At 43.7% G+C, this 23,735-nt stretch overlaps 1 protein-coding gene across 3 annotated transcripts in view; it reads left to right on the forward strand.

Moving 5' to 3' along the window:
- The window catches only part of DUSP13A (dual specificity phosphatase 13A), a 106,375-nt gene that overhangs the window by 5,675 nt on the left and 76,965 nt on the right, over positions 1 to 23,735 (forward strand). For all 3 annotated transcript variants that reach the window (XR_015295885.1, XM_086921811.1, XM_086921813.1), the window contains exon 2: positions 13,363 to 13,580. Coding sequence is in view for 2 of the 3 variants with exons in the window: in XM_086921811.1 (XP_086777937.1) it covers positions 13,363 to 13,580 (218 nt within the window). In the remaining variant the exon portion in view is untranslated. The remainder of the gene's footprint in view (positions 1 to 13,362; positions 13,581 to 23,735) is intronic.

A 23,735-nucleotide genomic window follows, 5' to 3' on the forward strand; every position in this document is an offset into this window, starting at 1 on the left:
GACCTAAGAGGCAAGCCTAGTTTATTATTGGCATGCAATTACGTTTATCTTGTACCCTATATACTGGCAATTATTTTGAGTGCCACACAAACGCCAACATGATAGGAAATCTCATTTTATTCTCATTCTGCCACCTGGCACATGCAGTTTAGGTTTAGCCATAAGCTCCCTTATATGATGTGGCTTTACTGTATCAGGGCAAAATAGGATATCTGCAAGCAAAATTATGCCTCTTTCTCCTATGAAAACAATTATCGATATGCTGATTCTAAATTCAATAAAATGCGCCACAGCACTCCTGTTGCAGGATGTTTTGCTGCACACCATGACTCCTATTTTCCCCAAAATGCTAAATTTGGAAAGTCAGGTATAGAGAAACTCTAAAGTTATTTCTGCTATCAGATTTTACCTCCTTATTGAGTGCAAGGCAAACATGAGAACCATTGTGTTTCTGTTAACTTTGCAATGGTGGTCATTGCAGGTTGTTTTAGTATATCATCAAGCAATAATGTCACTGGTCCAGTAAAGGTTTCTGTAATTTAAACCTGAGTTCAACCCTTGGTAGCTATGGCCCAAAGCACACAGGCTTAATTTAAGAGAATGTGTAAAGCATTTTGTAGTACCAAAACAGTTAGAAAGTCAAAAACACAGCACAATAACAATCCCACTCCATTTTACAAAAATAGATGGAATTTTATTGAACAAAATTACATCAAAATGACGACAACATTTCAGGGGACACGCAGATACACATTTTAAAAGTTTTTATTGTAAATAGTGCCAAGAAGTATTAAGCACTGACTGGGGTCTTCTGGTTGCGCTTGACTGGCATGTAGGCAGCCCTGCCAAGTACCACACCTCAGGGGTTAGATAAACACATTTTAGTGCTGGTGTCCGCAACACCACACTAAAATGCATTAGTCACTCATACAGCGCTCACTGACACATAATAGGGATCACGAGGGGCTTAAAAAAAACAGCCTCAGAATCGGTGCTTAATCTGTGTATTGTGTGCTCTCCAACAAACGTAGCTCGCTGGTGAGCCTAGGAGACTGTGCTATGGATATATCATTGCTTTGCCTATATTATGCTCGCCCTCCTGTGGCCCTGCCTGGCCTCTCTGAGATTCCGGCAGGGCGCAAAGTTGTGAGTCCATGAGGAGTGGTGTTCCTCTGGTCTCAGGCATTGGTTTTAAAACAGGGATGAGCATTTCATTGGATTTGTACTGGAATCCCTTCTGCCAGATGGAAAGAGAGACCTCACACCCTCATAGTTACCTGTCTGTCTGGCCTCCGGTGAATCGACATTAAGGAGCCCCCCAGTTCTACCATTTACTGTGTCCATAACCTGGGCAGTAGCAAACTTTTGGAGGAGTTGACTACTGGGAAAGTAAGGGCATGACAAACAGCTCAGGAGGTTCTCGCGCAGGCTGCGTGTGTGTGTTCATGCAGCAGGGCAGGGAATTGTAATAAGGCCGGGGCAGTCCCCAAAAAAGTGGCCCCCATTCGCGCATTGTGCCCTTTCATGAAACATCGTTTGGTTTGTCTCATTGGACTAATTTTTAGAGAAAAGTTTGGTAACCTAACATTTTTTTTCCACAACATATTTTATTGGATTTTGGCAATATGGTCACGCTGGACCCATACAGGATATAGTAGTTGTATTTGTACATTAATATAACTGAATGTCCAGGTCATGGACCATCGTCAAAAAGACAGTGGACAAAAAGAAAAAGCAGAACATAACAACTTAGAACATTGTGCAGTTATCCTCTTGAGTCGCCCCCACCCCCTCCCATGGCTACCCTTCACATGTATGAACAATGGATTTGAGAGTGGTGTCTGAATCTTGCCCTTAGCACATCATTTCTGCATCTAGTTGGTGATCAATTGTAGGGTGAGTCTCCAGAGTCAGACCTCTATAATCTGTCTATCTTTGCCATATTTTGGAATGTTTCTGTGGTCTTGCCTTAAAAGTCGGTATCTCCAAGCTCATGTTGAAATCCATTCCCCTCTTCCATGTGCCCAAGTGGGGTGGGCGTTCCACCTTCCATAGACTGGCTGTATCTCATTTAGTGAGTGTGAGGCCTAGAAACAGCAAATGTTGCTTATATTTGTAGCCACCACCCCATTGGTACTGTACAGTAAGATGAGTTTTGAGGACTTGGGAAGACCCTATGGGGCTCATGCATCAAACTCCCGTTTTGCGTTTCCAAATTTGCGAATTTTACCGAATCGCAAATATGGATTCGCAAAACGGGATGCATCATGGAAAGTGCAAAATATTTCCGATTCGGTAAAATTCGCAATTTTTACCGACTCGCAAATATTTTGTGACTTCAAAATTGCGAATTCGCAATTCCCATTGATTCCTATGGGCCAAAAGGCCCATAGGAATCAATGGAAATTGCGAATGGCACTTAGAAAATTTCATGGGTGCAGGGGGGGGTCCAAAGGACCCCCCCCTGCACCCCCGAAATGTAATTTGAAATGGATGTTTCACACACACATGTCCTAAGGACATGTGTGTCTGTAACATGACATCGTTTAAAATGTAAATTAGTACATTTTAAACATTTTTCGCAATTTACTACGAGGTTCAACCTCGTGGTAATTTGCACTTCCAAACCTTGTTCTCGCAATTTCATTTCTGAATGATGCATTGCATTTAAGGAATCGCAAATTTGCGATTCCTTAAATGCATTCGCATTCTGGAAAGTCGCAAAATCAGCGAATTCCATTCAGAAATGATGATGCATCTGAAAAAGCACTTTTGCATTCGCAAACGGCCGATTTTAAGGAATCGCACCGTTTGCGAATGCAAAAGTGCTTGATGCATGTGGGCCTTAGCCCGTACCTCAGCTAGACATTTGACCCCCCCTTCCAAAATCTATCCAAAGCAGAACAGGACCAAGCTCCGTGTATGAAAGTTCCCTTGTTACTACCACACCGCAGACACATAGGGGGGCGACCAGTCCCATCCGCCAAAGTTTGGAGGGCCTGACACCTGCAAAATGCTGGGTCACTCCTTTCTCAAAAAAATACCCTTTGGTGCATATTTTATAAATGTTTATTTACTGCTCCATAATGGGTTTCCTCTATTTTGCAACTGTAAATTAAAACAAACAAAATAGTCACCACATCAAATGTATGCACAGGCATGCATCGTCATGCTAGGGGTACAAGAGCATCGTGGTGCACATGTGATGCTGAAATGAAATTGTAAGGCGAGACCTATTGACTTTACAAATGCCTGTTTGCATAGCTCATGTTGCAAAGTGAATCACCCACCCAATAAAGGAAATGAGGATCAGGGACTCAAAGAGGCATATTGATAAGTCGTATCGCCACAGGAGCGTCACTTTTTCCAACATTCCTGTGGCAATAAGGGGCCTTGTCTTATTGACAAGGTGGCATTAAGCCACTTAATGTAAGGCACACTTTCACTCCACACGTTGCATGAAAGGGATGTCAATGGGTGTTGCAGTGGGTGTTATGCCACAACACCCATTGACTTTGATGCTGCCTCATATTTACAAGGGTGACGTAAATATGGGGTTGCGCCAAAATGAAGAAGAGGGAAAACCTGGTCTTAACACAGCGAAACGAGGAGAAATGCTTTATTTCTCCTCGTTTTAGCTGTTTCTATGTGTGCTGCATTGTGTAGCACTCAAGGATACATTCAAACACCATTGTTTGTTTATGTGCAGGAAGGTGACCCTTCCTGCGCGTAAACAATCTTTAAAAAAAAAATGACGGGTTGCCACTTCTCTGTGTACTGCATTGTACAGCACACACAGAAGTTACTAAATGCTATTACTGATTGTTTATGTGCAGGAAGGGAGACCTTCCTGCATATAAACAATCTTTCCCTGCACCGTAGGCACCCTTGGGCAATGGTGCAGGAGTGCCTGCATTGGTGCTAGGCTATTACATTCAGCACCAGCTCTAAGGGAAAGGACGGGGTGCACCATATTCTTGTGAATACGGTGCATCCCTGCGTTTGGAAACAGCGGGTGCGCGGCGTTAGCCTTCTTGGCTTAACACCGCGCTGACAGTTTCCTAGTATATATGCCCCAAAGTCTCTGCCCACAGACAACACAATTTGGTTTTACAGGAAATCCACAATCCCCAAATTGTGTTTTATTTGGCCATACACTAAGGGGTCTATTAGAATGTCGGGCGGACGATCCGCCCGACATTCTCCTCCGCCCACATGCCATTTCCCACCTTCATATTAGTATGGCGGGGGACCCCAGTGGACAGAAAGACTGTCCGCCGGTCACACCGGTGACCGGGTGGAAAAGGGGCTGTTATGGTGGCGGTGTCTGCTAGACACCCCATCAATATTATGATGGCAACGGGAAGCAGGGAAAGGCATTAGGTTTGCTCAGTTGGGGGCCCTTTATGGACCCCCAGGATGTTGGGGGGCTGGGAGGGCACACGGGGGGACCTATGGTACCCCCTGCATTCGCATGGACGACATGGCAGGCAGTGCACAGTGCCTGCCACGTTGTGCAGGCAAATGCGCACATACCTTTTTAGGGCTCGGCCTATATCCCACGAAGTGGGTGTGGCTTCAGAGTCCTTTTGAGAGGACTTCGAAAATCTAACCTACGAATTCCAGAGAAGCACGTGATTTTTGCTTGTTATTTATGGCAACTTCATGGCAATTGGGCCTCGCATGGCTGTGTTTTTACAAGGCAGCACGCAATAGGCCATAGGCTGGAGAGTTGCTCCGCTTCCTGCATATTCCGTGCGGAAACGCGCAGCAGAAGGCTATATTTCATCAATTACCAGCTGTCAGGGGCTGTGGTAATTGAAGTCAGATGCCGGGCACACGTGCACCATTCTCCTGTTTTTAGGGCTCGGGGCTATGGGCGCGCACCACTGCTCGTTATTTTAATGACACTTTGTTACCAGCCGTTTTCACACAGGGTTGCGAGGTTTTCTATGAAACGCCGATAAATGTAAATCAAAATCCTTCTTAAAGTTACCTGTTGTGTTTGCGTGTTGTTACATTGTGAAAACACAGGTTTTTTCAAAACTGCTTGTGGATTGATTTAAAGAAGCTCTTTCTGTAATGCTTTGTTGGATAAGCGGGGGGCGGGGAGTCGGGTTTGAGGGGATAGTTGCTGAGTGTTGAATGCCTGCTTCGCTGTTGTTATCTGTTTTACCTCTTGGCTCGGGCTTCTCGTTAATAGGCACATTAGTTACCCAGAGCCAGCCCCACATTCAGGGATTACTTCATAAATACAGAGCCGTGTCAGACCGGGCCTGGCAGGGCCCTGCAGGACTTGACAGAGGCAGCCGCTCTTCATCAGCTGCAGCTACTTGTCAGGAGCCAGGGTCATAGCGCCGCCTAGCGTCCAGTTCTAGTTAAGACAATCTAGCATTTTAACAATGCTTTGAGATTTATGAAACGCCATGTACAAACTTCCAAAATAAGCACGTGGTCTCTTTGCGAAAAGTCTCTACCATTTAAGTTGCCACCTGATCCCTTCATTGAGTTGTTCTGCTCTGAAGCGACTGAGTGAGTGAGGCACGTCAAACGGCGCTTTAATGCCAGTGTCCTCCGCTACCCACGCATCATTCTACTATCCTGCCAACCCCGCCCACCCCCTCCTCTTCCAGGGCCTCTACTTCTTCAAGCGAAACCACAAATAAATTAATAGAGAGACGCCTGTGCGCATCCACATGATAGCTTTGATTAATGCATTAATCTCTCGGCCCGAAGAGCAGTTTCTGCAGACGGTCCTACCCACAGGGGTGCAGCTTGGACAGTGAACTGAAAAACATCACCCAGGCGACTATCTGAAAGTAGTGTCTGTCTGTTGCCTTAACAGTGTCCACTGCAGGCTTCACCGTGGGCGTTGATACTTATTGTGTCGGGACGAGTTTTTCTGTGCCTTTATCAGTCATCAGTTAGGGCTGTTCGTACCCGCTCCCTCTGAGTGCGAGAGTGAAAGTGAGTGCAGAGTGAGTGCGAGAGTGACTGAGTGCAGAGTGAGTACCAGAGTGACAGTGAGTGCAAAGTGAGTGCCAGAGTGACAGCGAGTGCAGAATGACAGTGAGTGCAGAGTGAGTGCAGAGTGACAGTGAGTGCAGAGTGGGTGCAGAGTGAGTGCGAGAGTGAGTGTGAATGCAGAGTGAGTGCAGAGTGACTGTGAGTGCAGAGCGAGTACGAGAGTGACTGTGAGTGTAGAGTGAGTGCGAGAGTGACTGTGAGTGCAGAGTGAGTGCGAGAGTGACAGTGAGTGCAGAGTGAGTGCGAGAGTGACAGTGAGTGCAGAGTCACAGTGAGTGTAGAGTCACAGTGGGTGCAGAGTTAGTGCGAGAGAGACTGTGAGTGCAGAGTGAGTGCCAGAGTGACTGTGAGTGCAGAGTGACTGTGAGTGCAGAGTGCCAGAGTGACTGTGAGTGCAGAGTGACTGTGAGTGCAGAGTGAGTGCCAGAGTGACTGTGAGTGCAGAGTGAGAGTGAGTGCAGAGTGAGAGTGAGTGCAGAGAGAGCAGGGTATGCTTGTGCGCTTACACAGTGCACTGACACACAGGAGCTAAAACAAAGAACAGCTGAACACATGTCTTGGGAGCTTCATGGAGGCAGACGGCCCTCTGTGAGGGGAGCAGCAAGGAGGGGACGCCCCAACCAATCAAGCGCAACTACTCACAACCTACTGTACGATTACAACACAGGCCAAAGGGCAGAGCTAGGTCTTTTCGCATTACGTAGAGTGAGCAGTGTGTGAGCGTGCAGGGTGAGCAGAGTGTTAGTTTGCAGGGTGAGCAGTGTGTGCAGGGTGAGCAGTGTGAGTGTGCGGTGAACAGTGTGAGTGTGTAGGGTGAACAGTGTGTGAGTGTGCAGGGTGAACATTGGGTGAGTGTGTAGGGTGAACAGTGTGTGAGTGTGCAGGGTACGAAAACTCGAACTAAGTCCACCACACACACACACACACACATAAGACCACACACATAAGACCACACACATAAGACCACACACATAAGACCCCACACATAAAACCCCACACACTCACCACCACACACTCACCACCAAACACTCAGTGCAAACTTACACACACTCACCACCACACACTCACCGCCACATGCAACCACACACGCAAGCACACACACACACACAACCACACCGTCAGTGCAATCTTTCACCAGACACAGATACCATAAGTCATCTGTGCAGGCTTCCACCAGGCACACACCACCAGACGTCAGTGCACGCTTTCACCAGGCACACACACCACCAGCCGTCAGTGCACGCTTTTACCAGGTACACACACCACCAGCCGTCAGTGCACACTTCCACCAGGCACACACACCTCCAGCCGGCAGTGCACGCTTCCACCAGGCACACCTCCAGCCACCAGCGATCAGTGCACACATCAATTGTTAACGCATCCACAATTAACTATTGTAGCAATCGCAGTATGGTGCACTTTACTTTTAAACATATTCATCTAAAGCGCAGCATCCCACTATTGCTACAATTCCAATCCAACCCACATAATTCCACTACACACCACATGCATACACTCCATAACACATGGCTAAAAGACATTGCCATTTACAATGCCATTAGCTCGAACTCAAATAAATCCGAGACCTATTGCATTTCCAATGCTTGTTTGTATTGGGGTGGGTGCTGCTGACAGCACCACCCGCCGCAATGCAAAAAATGCAGGATGCGCCCACCAGTGTGGTGGGCGCATCAAATTGCCCATGCGGGATCGCCCCACCTTTAGCGGGCGGTCCCATTTCCCGGGACGATGGCAGGCGGACAAAGTCCGCCCGCCATCATAATAGACCCCTAAGTGGCAGGTTTATTATTCTTTATTGAAAAGCAGTGCATTAACCAAAGTTGCTACCCTTGAGCAAGGTGGAGAAAGAAGCGCAGAGCCATATTTATTAAAAATGGCCTACTACTGTTTACTACTCCTACGCTGGTGTACAAACAGACTACCAAGCATCTCACACAACATTTGCACTAGTGAGTGAGAGAGAGCGTGTGTGTGCGTGCGTGTGTGTGTGACGTTTACCAGTATAAAATCCTTTGCCTAAACAAATTCATAGGTTTTCTACATATTGTAGGTGGTATGTCAGAGTAGTACATATGCAATCTGTTGAATGTTTAGAGAAATTAAAACATTTCTCCCTGTTAGCACCTGCTTCAAAGAGTCGTTATTTCGTTACACAAATCCCAGTCTGGCTATCTTAGTAGATCCGGTTTTGCGTAAAAAAACACAATGGGTATTTGGGGTGATCAGTTACACCCCTTGAGGCACGCTTTGCACCAGTGGAAACCCTTAATGAATCTGGCACCTTGTTTCCCTCAGCCTAATTTGCCTTATTGGGAGGCCGGTCATTCGCTGTAACATGAAGGGCAAGGTGTCTTTGAGCAAACCATACAAACACAGGAGCTTTTGCAAGAAGCAGGCTATTAGGACATTATGATAATCCTAACTGTAATTGTCGTGCTGCAGTGCTGCTTTTTATCAGGTCAAGTGTGTTTACTTCACTGAACTATTTCCTGGTAACACGAGAGTAGCAGGAAGACACAGAACATAACTGCAGATTGAATTTCGCGTATTTTTTGTAGGTTAAAGCGCTTCTAATGCTAGGACGCCATAAAACACGGCTTATATTTCACAGAGTATTTGTGTATATATTTCCCATCACATTGAAGTTATTGAAGTTAAAATATGACTGTAGGTATGATATTTTTAGGTTCTTTAAGAATTGTTGTAGATTTATTTCCCAGGATCAAAGTTGACTTTTTCTTGATTATTATTCTGAAGTGGTAGTTTGGTTACCATGACATTGAAGGTATAGCTGGAGTTTCATTATTCAAATTGCTGATCATTTATTCGGCAGCATTAGTGGACATGTGACACCCTAGACCTAGAGGCTGTGCTGACAGCAGTAGAACCGTCCAATGACACTTCCTACCCTGGAGCCAGTGACGTAAATTGTTCCCTCTGAGGACATCCGTAGGAGTGATCATGTTCATGTCAAATGAAGGACAGCGCCAAAGCCTGACACATATTCATAGAACATGGACACTCGGGTGTAGCGCAGCCAGGGACGAGCCATTAAAACATGGGACTCTCCTTTAAAATCGTTTATATTACAGTGAAGCGAGAGTCCCCCCTGCCAAATCGGCGATTCGATCAAAACGACACATTATAACAAAAGTTAACTTCATAAAGCACAGGTGTGACCTCTACTAGAGCGTTCAACCTGTAACCCGCGGCTCCATTCGCTGATCTCACTGCAGCCCCAGAAAAGTTTAATCCCTGAACTGCAGCTCCATTCCATGACGTCACCACTCTTTCGGAATGTTAACCTTGTAACCTGCTGCTCTAGACCATGATGTCACTGCTCTCCCTGACAGCTGTGCCATTCCATGATGTCACCAGTCTCATAGAATGTTAACCCTGTAACCTGATGCTCCATTCTATGATGTCACCACTCTCACAGAATGTTAACCTTGTAACCTGCTGCTCCATTCCATGATGTCAGCAGTATCATTGAATGTTAACTCTATAACCTGCAGCTCCGTTCCATGACGTCACCACTCTACCGGAATGTTGCCTTTCTAACCTGGTGCTCCATTCCATAATGTCATCGCTGTCCCGCAATGTTAACCTTGTAACCTGCAGCACCCTTCCATGACGTCATCACTCTCACAGAATGTTAACCTTGTAACCTGGTGCTCCATTCCATGATGTCACTGCTCTCCCTGACCAGCTGCGCCATTCCATGGGCTTACTGTTCTTTCAGAATGTTTACTCCCTGACCAGTTGCCCCATTCTATTGTCACCACTCTCCCAGAACGTTTAATCCCTGACCAACTGCTCCGGCCCATGATGTCACCACTCTCATAGAATGTTAACTCTGTACCCTGCTGCTCCATTCCATGATGTCACTGCTCTTCCAGGATGTTTACTCCATGACCAGCTGCTCCATTCGTTGATGTTACCACTCTTTCTAGAACGTTTAATCCCTGACCAGCTGCTCCATTCCATGATGTCACCACTCTCCCGGAATGTTAACTCTGTAACCTGCTACTTCATTCCTTGATGTCCCCACACTCACAGAATGTTCACCCTGTACCCTGCTGCTCCATTCCATGATGTCACTGCTCTTCCAGGATGTTTACTCCATGACCAGCTGCTCCATTCGATGATGTTCCCACTCTTTCTAGAACGTTTAATCCCTGACCAGCTGCTCCATTCCATGATGTCACCACTCTCCTAGAATGTTAACTCTGTAACCTGCAGCTCCATTTCATGAAGTCACAACTCTCCCGGACTGTTAACCCTGTACCCTGCTACTTCATTCCTTGATGTCCCCACACTCACAGAATGTTCACTCTGTACCCTGTGCTCCATTCCATAATGTCACTGCTCTTCCAGAATGTTTACTCCATGACCAGCTGCTCCATTCGATGATGTCACCAATCTTCTACAACTGTTAATCTCTGACCAGCTTTTTTACTGTCTGACCAACTGCTTCATTCCATGTCATCGCCCTCCTAATAGGCTCACCCTGTAACTTCCTGCTCCATTCCATGACATCACCGCTGTCCCAGAATGTTCACCTCGTTAATCGCTGCTCCATTCCACGTTACCACTCAATGTTCACCCTGTAATCTGCTTCTCCATTCTATGATGTCACTGCTGTCCGAGTTTGTTCACCCCATAATCTGTTTCTGCTCCAATCTGTGATATCACCGCTCTCCCAGAATGTTTATCCGATACCTGCTGCTGTCATCGCTCTCCTAGAATGTTTACTGCCTAACCTGTTGGTCCACTCCATGATGTCACTGCTGCATCAGAATATTCAACACCAATCTGATTCTTCACTCCATGTCACTGCTCTTCCAGAATGTTCACTGCTAAGCAGCTGGTCCATTCCATAAGACGCTGCTCTCCCAGAATGTTGACTCCATAACATGTTACTCCATTCCAGTGTCTCCCAGAATGTTCATCCTATAACCAACCATCTGCTCCGTTCCATGTCACCTCTTTCTCAGTATGTTTACACTCTGACCTGCCAATTCGTTCCAATATGCCACCTTTCTCCCCGAATGTTCAAACCACAACATAATACTCCATACCATGATATCACAGCTCTGGCAGAATGTTCGTCTCATAATCACCTGCTTTGTCTCATGATGTCATCAATCAATCAATCTATCAGGGGTTTATATAGCGCGCTCAAGGGTCTCAAGGTGCTGGGGGGGGCAGCTGTTCTGTGTCAGTCAAAGAGCCAGGTCTTGAGGTCTCTCCTGAACGTGTGCAGGGTCGGCGATCGTCTGATGTTCACAGAGAACTCGTTCCTGGTTTTCGCTGCGATGTAGGAGAAAGCTCTCCCGCCGGTTTTGTTTCTGCCGATGCGAGGGAAATCTGCCAGGGCAAGATCGGCAGAGCGTAGGTTCCTTTTGGGTACGTGGAAGGACAATCTCTCGTTGAGGTACTTGGGTCTGACATTGTTGAGGGATTTGTAGGCGTGGGTCAGGAGTTTGAAGGTGATCCTCTTTTCGATGGGGAGCCAGTGGAAGCCTTGGAGGTGTTTGGTCATGTCCTCATGGTGCGGTGTCCCGAGGATGAGTCTGGCTGCGGCGTTCTGGATGGTTTGGAGCTTGTGTAGAAGAGTTTTGTTGATTCCGTCATAGAGGGCATTTCCATAGTCCAGTCTGCTGGCTATGAGTGCGTGGGTGACGGTCCTTTTGCAGTCGGGGGATCATTTGAAGGTTTATGGAGGATGCGGAGGCAGTTGAAGCTGGTGGAGTCGACAGCATTGATCTGGCTATTCATGGAGAGGATTCAAGGATGATGCTGAGGTTTCGAGCGTGGTCTGTAGGGATGAGTGGGCCCCCGAGTGTGGAGGGCCAGCAGGCGTAGTCCCAGGCTGAGGAGCAGGGTCCGAGGAGAGGAACTCGGATTTCACTGAGTTTTGCTTCAGGTAGCTGTCCTTCATCCAGGCTGCCACGTTCTTCATTCCTTCCTGGAAGCAGAGTCTGGTGTCTTCGGGATTCTTTGTGAGTGAGAGGATGACTGAGTGTCGTTTGTGTAGGATACGATGCTGAGCCCATGCTTTCTGATGATGGTGGTGAGGTGGGGCCATGAGGATTTTGAAGAGCGTGGGGCTCAGTGAGAGATCCCTGGGGTACTCTGCAGCTGATTTACGTGGGTTTGGAGAGGAAGGGAGGAAGTTGGATCCTCTTGGTTCTGCCGGAGAGGAAGGATTGGATCCAGTCGAGGGAGACTCCTTGTATTCTCGCGTCGTGAAGTCTGGACGTAAGCGTGCGATGTGAGATGCTGTTGAAAGCTGCGGAGAGGTCTAGAAGGAAGAGAGCTGCAGTGTGTCCCTGATCCAGTAGCATGCGGATGTAGCGGTGGCATCGAGGTCTCAGTGCTGTGGTTGCTGCGGAATCCAGACTGGGAGGGATCCAAGATGGAGTTCTCTTCTATGAAGTCAGTCAGTTGGGTGTTTAAAAGTCTCTCTGTGACTTTGGCCGCGAATGGGAGGAGAGAGATGGGTCGGTAGTTTTTTAGGTCCGTTGGGTCGGCCGTTGGCCATCACTGTCCGGGAATGTTCACTCCCAAACCTGCTACTCATTCCATTATGTCACACCATTCTCAGAATGTTCATCCTGTAACCTGCTGCTCAATCCTCTATGTCACAGCTCTACAAGAAAGCTCACCTTTGTTTACTGGAAAGATGTCCAGTAGTAGCCCACTGCTTCATTTTATAATTTTACCACACTCCCAGAATATTCACCCTTAATCATGATATCATCATATCACGCAATACCATTATGATTTCTAGTCATTTTGAAGTAAAAGCATGATTATTTGACACAATAGAGTAAGTAAGTGTGTCTTGGTAAGTGATGGCGATATCATTGTATAGGCATGCACAGTCAACCAAGATAGCACAGGCCACCCTGACACTGCAGGGAACAGCATTTACAATGCTGTCGGAACAACGCAATGCCAGTACAATGTGGTCAGTACACCAACAGTGTTGTTACCACGCATACCATTACAACGCAAGTCATTAAAAAGACTTGTTGTAGGGGGCTTCAGGTGCTGGATTTTAAATCCAACACCTTCTCTACTGTTGCACAGGCTGGAGTTGGAATAGTAAATTATATTATTCTAAACTCCATTTCCACCCTACAGCAAGTCGTTGGAATGACATGCGTTGTAATGGTAAGCGTGTTAACAACATAGTCATCGTACTGACCGTGTTGTAAAGGCATGCGTTGTAACGTCTTAATTTCAACACTGCAGGCATGGTCATCTCTGTGACAACGTGCCCTTCATTTATTCATTCCCTTTCAGGGTGACAGCCCACAACAGATATCTCCTCTGGAAGATGGGGATCACCCACGTGCTCAATGCTGCCCATGGCAAGTTCTGCAGCCAGGGGAACCACGAATATTATGGAACGACCGTTGAGTACCACGGTGTGCCAGCTAACGACCTTCCAGACTTTGACATAAGCAAGTATTTCTACTCTGCTGCAGAATTTATCGACAAAGCCCTGAACACAACCGGAGGTATGGACGTCTCACTGTGGCTGCAAGACTTTGTGGTTTGATTTGATTTGATTTCATTTTTGTAAAGCACATAATGATTGCCCGGTGGCATCTTGGCACTATGTATAACAGAAGGGACAGAGCAGAATTTGTTGGCTTTCCAGAGTAAACTACTCAAAGATTCAGGGTAAAAACCGGGTCTTTAAGTCCTTCCTGAACTTAAGCAAAGAGGTTAAATTACAAATCTGTGACCAAAGGGGCTAATTGTAATTTGGAGAAACATCTATTCATGTGCATGGATTGCTTGCAGAAACATTTAGGGGCTCATTACAATGGTGGGGAGACCGCCACCGACAGACTGTCGGTGGCGGTCTCCACGCCATCGTAACCAACTTTACCGCCCGCCATATTATGATGGCGGGAGGATGTGTGGCAGTCGTAAAGACTGACCGCCACACATCCAACGGTCTCCTTGAGCCCACCGGTGCGGTGGTGGGGGGCTCGTAGTCCCATGAGGCACAGGGTCAGACTGATTTGCATATGGCCATATCCGAACTGGGGTGGTGTGGAGTGCAAAAAAACGATGGATTTAGGCCCAGATCTCTGTACTGGGGTGAATGTATGACATTGTTCTGCATTCTGTCCATCAACTGTGGTTTTTGCATTTGTCACCCCGAGTGGGATGGGTATGCTCAGACGTGATTCCCATGCTCCACACCACTGGATTCAAGCAAGCCGAGCTGAAGACGGCTGGAATGCCAGAAACCGGTCCTCGGAAGCTTGTTTCCGGTCCAGGGAGGACCTGGCTTGGCAGTTCGGGCTGGACTGTTCCCATAAGGCACAGGGTCAGACTGATTTGCATATGGCCATGTCTGAACTGTGGTGGTGTGGAGTACTAAAGAACGATGGACTTAGGCCCAGAGCTCTGTACTGGGGTGAATGTATGACATTGTTCTACGTTCTGTCCATCAACTGTGGTTTTTGCATTTGCCATATTATGATGGCGGGAGGATGTGTGGCAGTCGTAAAGACTGACTGCCACACATCCAACTGTCTCCTTGAGCCTGCCGGTGCGGTGGTGGGGGGCTCGTAGTCCCTACAATACTGGTGGTGCCTACCAGGCACTGACATAGGGATTACGATATCTCTTCCGGCAGCCGTTTTATGGAGGGTTACCCGCCATTAAAAGGCTGGCGGAAAGGAACACTGGGAACACGTAGTGGGCCCTCTTTCCCCCTGGCCCTTTGGTTGTGGGTGTTCGGGTGCCCCCTTACAAATCTCTGTACGATGTGGCAGGCACCGCATGGTGCCTGCCACGTAGTGCAGGGATATGTAACATGTCCTGTTTATACATTGTTGCAGGTGCTGCAGCCAGCAGCACCCACCACAATGTAAAATATAGGCATTGTAATGCCTACTATGGGACTGCCGACTGCATGTCGTATGGTCCCAATCCCCGATACGATGGCGGATAGACTGAAGACAAGAGGTCGGGAAGAACATGGAATAATAATAAACACAAATGTAGAGAAACACTGGCTCCTGGGTGCATTAAACTAGTAGTAATGGTGAGTCGTTAGTATAGACAACAAGTGAATTCTTTTTTGATGGTGGTGCTGTAAAAAGTGGATCATCGACACCAAAAGGATGAAGAAATCAGGAGTCACAGGCTCATAGAGTGGCGATAATTAGGGAGTCATTGGTACTGATAATGTGGGCTACTAGCGAGCCGCAATTACCGAGAGCTTGGGGAAAGAGTGATTCTTGAATGCAGATAGCACGGAGATCCTGTGAGCCACAATTACAACAATCCTGGAGACAGTCTAAAGTGGTGTGTCCTGGATATCAAGCGCCCGGAGAAACAAGCATTTGCAATGCAATAGGTCTCGCATCAGGAAAGTTTGAGCTATTGGTATTGTAAATGACACATTTTTTTATTTATGTGTTGGTTTTGAAAATAGCGAAAATAATAGCTTTGTCATTTACAATGCCAATAGTTATAACTTTTGCAAATGTGACACCTATAGCATTTGTAATGCAATATGTGTTGTATTTACGTGACTTAGATGTATTGATATTACAAATAACAATGGCTTTTAATTATTTTAATAATTAATACTTAAAGTTATTATAATTTATAATGGCAATAGCTTAAACTTTTGTAAATAACTTTTGTGAAGATTATGTTCAGTGTATTTTATTGTGACGAAAATCCAAGAACAGAAGTGAAATATTAACCTCTTTTTGTGACATTTGTAATAAAGCTTGAAACATTGAGAGAACATATTTAAACCAGTTGTTGTTGAATAGTTGCACAGATTGATGCTGTGGTGACGCTGAGTGATGTTGTGATGGTGACGAGTGATCCTGTGGCATTCAGTGATGCTGTGGTAGCGCATAGTGATGTCGAGGTTCCCCTTAGTGATGCTGTGGTGGTGCTGAGTGATGCTGTGGTGATGCGATAGATAGAGTGAGTGTGATAGATAGATAGAGTGAGGGCGATAGATAGAGGGAGGGCGATAGATAGAGGGAGGGTGATAGATAAATAGAGTGAGGGCGATAGATAGATAGAGTGAGGGAGATAGATAGATAGAGTGAGGGCGATAGATAGACAGATAGATAGAGTGATGGCGATCAGTATATAGATAGATAGATAAAGGGTGATAGATAGATAGATGGATAGATAGATAGATAGATAGATAGATAGATAGATAGATAGATAGATAGATAGATAGATAGATAGATAAAGTGAGGGCGATAGATAGGTAGATAGAGTGAGGGCGATAGATAGTGTGAGGGCAACAGATAGATAGATAGAGTGAGGGCGATAGGAAGAGTGAGGGCGATAGATAGATAGATTGATAGATAGAGTGAGGCCGATAGATAGATAAATAGATAGATTGATAGATAGATAGAGTGAGGGCGATAGATATAGTGAGGGTGATAGATAGATAGATAGATAGATAGATAGATAGATAGATAGATAGATAGATAGATTGATAGATAGAGTGAGGCCAATAGATAGATAGATTGATAGATAGATAGATAGATAGATAGATAGATAGATAGATAGATAGATAGATAGATAGATAGAGTGAGGGCGATAGATAGATAGAGTGAGGGAGATAGAGAGATAGAGTGAGGGCCACAGATAGATAGATCGAGTGAGGGCGATAGATAGAATGAGGGCGATAGATAGAGTGAGGGCGATAGATAGAGTGAGGGCGATAGATATAGTGAGGGTGATAGATAGATAGATAGATAGATAGATAGATAGATAGATAGATAGAGTGAGATAGATAGATAGAGTGAGGGCGATAGATAGTGTGGGCACTAGATCGATAGAGTGAGGGCGATAGCAAGATAGAGTGAGGGTGATAGCAAGATAGAGTGAGGGCGATAGACAGATAGAGTGAGGCCAATAGATAGATAGATTGATGGTAGATAGATAGATAGATAGATAGATAGATAGATAGATAGATAGATAAAGTGAGGGCGATAGATAAAGTGAGGGCGATAGATAGAGTGAGGGCGATAGATAGAGTGAGAGCGATAGATAGATAGATAGACAGATAGAGTGAGGGCGATAAATCGATAGACAGATAGAGTGAGGGAGATAGATAGATAGATAGATAGATAGATAGATAGATAGATAGATAGATGGTTGTGTGTGTGGTTGTGGTTGTGTGTGTGTCGTGTGTGTGTAGTTGTGTGTGAGTGGTTGTGTGTTATGCTTTGTTTTGCTATGCTATGTTTTGTATGCCATGTTTTGTTGTGTTTGGTATGCTATGCTATGTTTTGCTAGGCTATGATTTGTTTTGTTTTGTTATGCTATATTTTTTTGTGTTTTGTTAAGCTGTGCTATGTTTTGTTGTGTTTTGCTATGCTATGTTTTGTGAAACAGAGTGAGTGAGGGCGACAGATAGATAGATAGAGTGAGGGCGATAGATAGAGTGAGGGCGATATATAGAGTGAAGGCGATAGATAGATAGACAGATAGACAGATAGATAGATAGATAGATAGATAGATAGATAGATAGATAGATAGATAGATAGATAGATAGGTAGATAGATAGATAGATAGATAGATAGATCGATAGAGTGAGGGCGATAGATCAATAGAGTGAGGGCGATAGATAGATAGATAGACAGATAGAGTGAGGGCGATAGGGCAATAGATAGAGTGACGTCGATAGATATAAAGAGGGTGATAGATAGATAGATAGATAGATAGATAGATAGATAGATAGATAAAGTGAGGGCGATAGATAGAGTGAGGTCGATAGATAGAGTGAAGACGATAGATAGATGGACAGATAGATAGATAGATAGATAGATAGATAGATAGATAGATAGATAGATAGATAGATAGATAGAGTGACGGCGATAGATCAATAGAGTGAGGGCGATAGATAGATAGATAGACAGATAGAGTGAGGGCGATAGGGCGATAGAGTGAGGTCGATAGACATAGTGAGGGTGATAGATAGATAGATAGATAGATAGATAGATAGATAGATAGATAGATAGATAGAGTGAGGGCGATAGATCGAGAGAGTGAGGGCGATACATAGATAGATAGACAGATAGAGTGAGGGCGATAGATCGATAGATTGATGATAGATAGATAGATAGATAGATAGATAGATAGATAGATAGATAGATAGATATATAGATAGATAGATAGATAGATAGATAGATAGATAGATAGATAGATAGATAGATAGATAGAGTGAGGGCGATAGATCAATCGAGTGAGGGCGATAGATCAATCGAGTGAGGGTGATAGATAGATAGATAGATAGAGTGAGGGCGATAGGCGATAGATAGAGTGAGGTCGATAGACATAGTGAGGGTGATAGATAGATAGATAGATAGATAGATAGATAGATAGATAGATAGATAGATAGATAGATAGATAGATAGATAGATAGAGGGCGATAGATCGAGAGAGTGAGGGCGATACATAGATAGATAGACAGATAGAGTGAGGGCGATAGATCGATAGATTGATGATAGATAGATAGATAGATAGATAGATAGATAGATAGATAGTTAGATAGATAAAGTGAGGGCGATAGATAGAGTGAGGTCGATCGATAGAGTGAAGGCAATAGATAGATGGACAGATAGATAGATAGATAGATAGATAGATAGATAGATAGATAGATAGATAGATAAAGTGAGGGCGATAGATAGAGTGAGGGCGATAGATAAAGGCGATAGATAGATGGACAGATAGATAGATAGATAGATAGATAGATAGATAGATAGATAGATAGATAGATAGATAGATAGATAGATAGATAGATAGATAGATAGATAGATAGATAGATAGATAGAGTGAGGGCGATAGATCGATAGACAGATAGAGTGAGGGTGATAGAGTGAGGGCGATAGATCGATAGACAGATAGAGTGAGGGAGATAGATAGATAGATAGATAGATAGATAGATAGATAGATAGATAGATAGATAGATAGATAGATAGGTGGTTGTGTGTGTGGTTGTGATTGTGTCGTGTGTGTGTAGTCGTGTGTGAGTGGTTGTGTGTTATGCTTTGTTTTGCTATGCTATGTTTTGTATTGCTATGCTATGCTATGCTATGCTATGTTTTGTTGTGTTTGGTATGCTATGCTATGTTTTGCTAGGCTATGATTTGTTTTGTTTTGTTATGCTATATTTTGCTATATTTTGTTGTGTTTTGTTAAGCTGTGCTATGTTTTGTTGTGTTTTGCTATGTTTTGTTATGCCATGTGTTGTTGTGTTTTGCTATGTTATGTTTTATGAGGGCAATAGATAGATAGAGTGAGGGCGATAGATAGATAGAGAGACAGAGTGAGTGAGGGCGACAGATAGATAGAGTGAGTGAGGGCGATAGATAGAGTGAGGGCGATAGATAGAGTGAGGGTGATAGATAGAGTGAGGGCGATAGATAGATAGATAGAGTGAGAGTGATAGCAAGATAGAGTGAGGGTGATAGATAGATAAAGTGAGGGCGATAGATAGAGTGAGGGTGATAGATAGATTGATAGGTAGAGTGAGGCCGATAGATTGATGATAGATAGATCGATCGATAGATAGATAGATAGATAGATAGATAGATAGATAGATAGATAGATAGATAGATGGATAGATAGATATATAGAGTGAGGGCGATAGATAGAGTGAGGGCAATAGATAGATTGATAGATAGAGTGAGGCAGATAGATAGAGGGCGATAGATAGAGTGATTGCGATAGATAGTGCAGGCACTAGATAGATAGAGTGAGGGCAATAGCAAGATAGAGTGGGGGCGATAGATAGATAGATTATAGATAGAGTGAGGCCAATAGATAGATAGATAGATAGATAGAGTGAGGGCGATAGATCAATAGAGTGAGGGCGATAGATAGATAGATAGACAGATAGAGTGAGGGCGATAGATTGATGATAGATAGATAGATAGATAGATAGATAGATAGATAGATAGATAGATAGATAGATAGATAGATAGATAGATAGATAGATAGATAGATAGATAGATAAAGTGACGGCGATAGAGTGAGGTCGATGGACATAGTGAGGGTGATAGATAGATAGATAGATAGATAGATAGATAGATAGATAGATAGATAGATAGATAGAGTGAGGGCGATAGATCGAGAGAGTGAGGGCGATACATAGATAGATAGACGGATAGAGTGAGGGCGATAGATCGATAGATTGATGATAGATAGATAGATAGATAGATAGATAGATAGATAGATAGATAGATAGATAGATAGATAGATAGATAGATAGATAGATAGATAAAGTGAGGGCGATAGATAGAGTGAGGTCGATAGATAGAGTGAAGGCGATAGATAGATGGACAGATAGATAGATAGATAGATAGATAGATAGATAGATAGATAGATAGATAGATAGATAGATAGATAGAGTGAGGGCGATAGATCGATACAGTGAGGGCGATAGATAGATAGATAGACAGATAGAGTGAGGGCGATAGGGCGATAGATAGAGTGAGGGCGCTAGATATAGTGAGGGTGATAGATAGATAGATAGATAGATAGATAGATAGATAGATAGATAGATAGATAGATAGATAGATAGAGTGAGGGCGATAGATCGAGAGAGTGAGGGCGATAGATAGAGTAAAGGCGATAGATAGATGGACAGATAGATAGATAGATAGATAGATAGATAGATAGATAGATAGATAGATAGATAGATAGATAGATGGTTGTGTGTGTGGTTGTGGTTGTGTGTGTTTCGTGTGTGTGTAGTTGTGTGTGAGTGGTTGTGTGTTATGCTTTGTTTTGCTATGCTATGTTTTGTATGCCATGTTTTGTTGTGTTTGGTATGCTATGCTATGTTTTGCTAGGCTATGATTTGTTTTGTTTTGTTATGCTATATTTTTTTGTGTTTTGTTAAGCTGTGCTATGTTTTGTTGTGTTTTGCTATGCTATGTTTTGTGAGACAGAGTGAGTGAGGGCGACAGATAGATAGATAGAGTGAGGGCCATAGATAGAGTGAGGGCGATAGATAGAGTGAGGGCGATAGAGTGAGGGCAATAGATAGATAGAGTGAGAGCGATAGCAAGATAGAGTGAGGGCGATAGATAGATAAAGTGAGGGCGATAGATAGAGTGAGGGCGATAGATAGATAGATAGATTGATAGATAGAGTGAGGCCGATAGATTGATGATAGATAGATAGAGTGAGGGCGATAGATAGTGTGGGCACTAGATAGATAGAGTGAGGGCGATAGCAAGATAGAGTGAGGGCGATAGCAAGATAGAGTGAGGGCGATAGATAGATAGAGTGAGGGCGATAGATAAATAGATTGATAGATAGAGTGAGGCCAATTGATAGATAGATTGATGGTAGATAGATAGATAGATAGATAGATAGATAGATAGATAGATAGATAGATAGATAGATAACCTGACGGCGATAGAGTGAGGGCGATAGATAGAGTGAAGGCAATAGATATATAGACAGATAGATACATAGATAGATAGAGAGATAGATAGATAGATAGATAGATAGATAGATAGATAGATAGATAGATAGAGTGAGGGCGATAGATCAATAGAGTGAGGGCGATAGATAGATAGATAGACAGATAGAGTGAGGGCGATAGATTGATGATAGATAGATAGATAGATAGATAGATAGATAGATAGATAGATAGATAGATAAAGTGACGGCGATAGAGTGAGGTCGATGGACATAGTGAGGGTGATAGATAGATAGATAGATAGATAGATAGATAGATAGATAGATAGATAGATAGATAGATAGATAGATAGAGTGAGGGCGATAGATCGAGAGAGTGAGGGCGATACATAGATAGATAGACGGATAGAGTGAGGGCGATAGATCGATAGATTGATGATAGATAGATAGATAGATAGATAGATAGATAGATAGATAGATAGATAGATAGATAGATAGATAGATAGATAGATAGATAGATAGATAAAGTGAGGGCGATAGATAGAGTGAGGTCGATAGATAGAGTGAAGGCGATAGATAGATGGACAGATAGATAGATAGATAGATAGATAGATAGATAGATAGATAGATAGATAGAGTGAGGGCGATAGATCGATACAGTGAGGGCGATAGATAGATAGATAGACAGATAGAGTGAGGGCGATAGGGCGATAGATAGAGTGAGGGCGATAGATATAGTGAGGGTGATAGATAGATAGATAGATAGATAGATAGATAGATAGATAGATAGATAGATAGATAGATAGATAGATAGAGTGAGGGCGATAGATCGAGAGAGTGAGGGCGATAGATAGAGTAAAGGCGATAGATAGATGGACAGATAGATAGATAGATAGATAGATAGATAGATAGATAGATAGATAGATAGATAGATAGATAGATAGATGGTTGTGTGTGTGGTTGTGGTTGTGTGTGTGTCGTGTGTGTGTAGTTGTGTGTGAGTGGTTGTGTGTTATGCTTTGTTTTGCTATGCTATGTTTTGTATGCCATGTTTTGTTGTGTTTGGTATGCTATGCTATGTTTTGCTAGGCTATGATTTGTTTTGTTTTGTTATGCTATATTTTTTTGTGTTTTGTTAAGCTGTGCTATGTTTTGTTGTGTTTTGCTATGCTATGTTTTGTGAGACAGAGTGAGTGAGGGCGACAGATAGATAGATAGAGTGAGGGCCATAGATAGAGTGAGGGCGATAGATAGAGTGAGGGCGATAGAGTGAGGGCAATAGATAGATAGAGTGAGAGCGATAGCAAGATAGAGTGAGGGCGATAGATAGATAAAGTGAGGGCGATAGATAGAGTGAGGGCGATAGATAGATAGATAGATTGATAGATAGAGTGAGGCCGATAGATTGATGATAGATAGATAGAGTGAGGGCGATAGATAGTGTGGGCACTAGATAGATAGAGTGAGGGCGATAGCAAGATAGAGTGAGGGCGATAGCAAGATAGAGTGAGGGCGATAGATAGATAGAGTGAGGGCGATAGATAAATAGATTGATAGATAGAGTGAGGCCAATTGATAGATAGATTGATGGTAGATAGATAGATAGATAGATAGATAGATAGATAGATAGATAGATAGATAGATAGATAGATAGATAGATAGATAGATAGATAACGTGACGGCGATAGAGTGAGGGCGATAGATAGAGTGAAGGCGATAGATATATAGACAGATAGATACATAGATAGATAGAGAGATAGATAGATAGATAGATAGATAGATAGATAGATAGATAGATAGATAGATAGATAGTTAGATAGAGTGAGGGCGATAGATCAATAGAGTGAGGGCGATAGATAGATAGATAGACAGATAGAGTGAGGGCGATAGATTGATGATAGATAGATAGATAGATAGATAGATAGATAGATAGATAAGTAGATAAAGTGACGGCGATAGAGTGAGGTCGATGGACATAGTGAGGGTGATAGATAGATAGATAGATAGATAGATAGATAGATAGATAGATAGATAGATAGATAGAGTGAGGGCGATAGATCGAGAGAGTGAGGGCGATACATAGATAGATAGACGGATAGAGTGAGGGCGATAGATCGATAGATTGATGATAGATAGATAGATAGATAGATAGATAGATAGATAGATAGATAGATAGATAGATAGATAGATAAAGTGAGGGCGATAGATAGAGTGAGGTCGATAGATAGAGTGAA

Source organism: Lissotriton vulgaris, chromosome 5 (genome assembly GCF_964263255.1).
Source record: "Lissotriton vulgaris chromosome 5, aLisVul1.2, whole genome shotgun sequence".
Lineage (NCBI taxonomy): Eukaryota > Metazoa > Chordata > Amphibia > Caudata > Salamandridae > Lissotriton > Lissotriton vulgaris.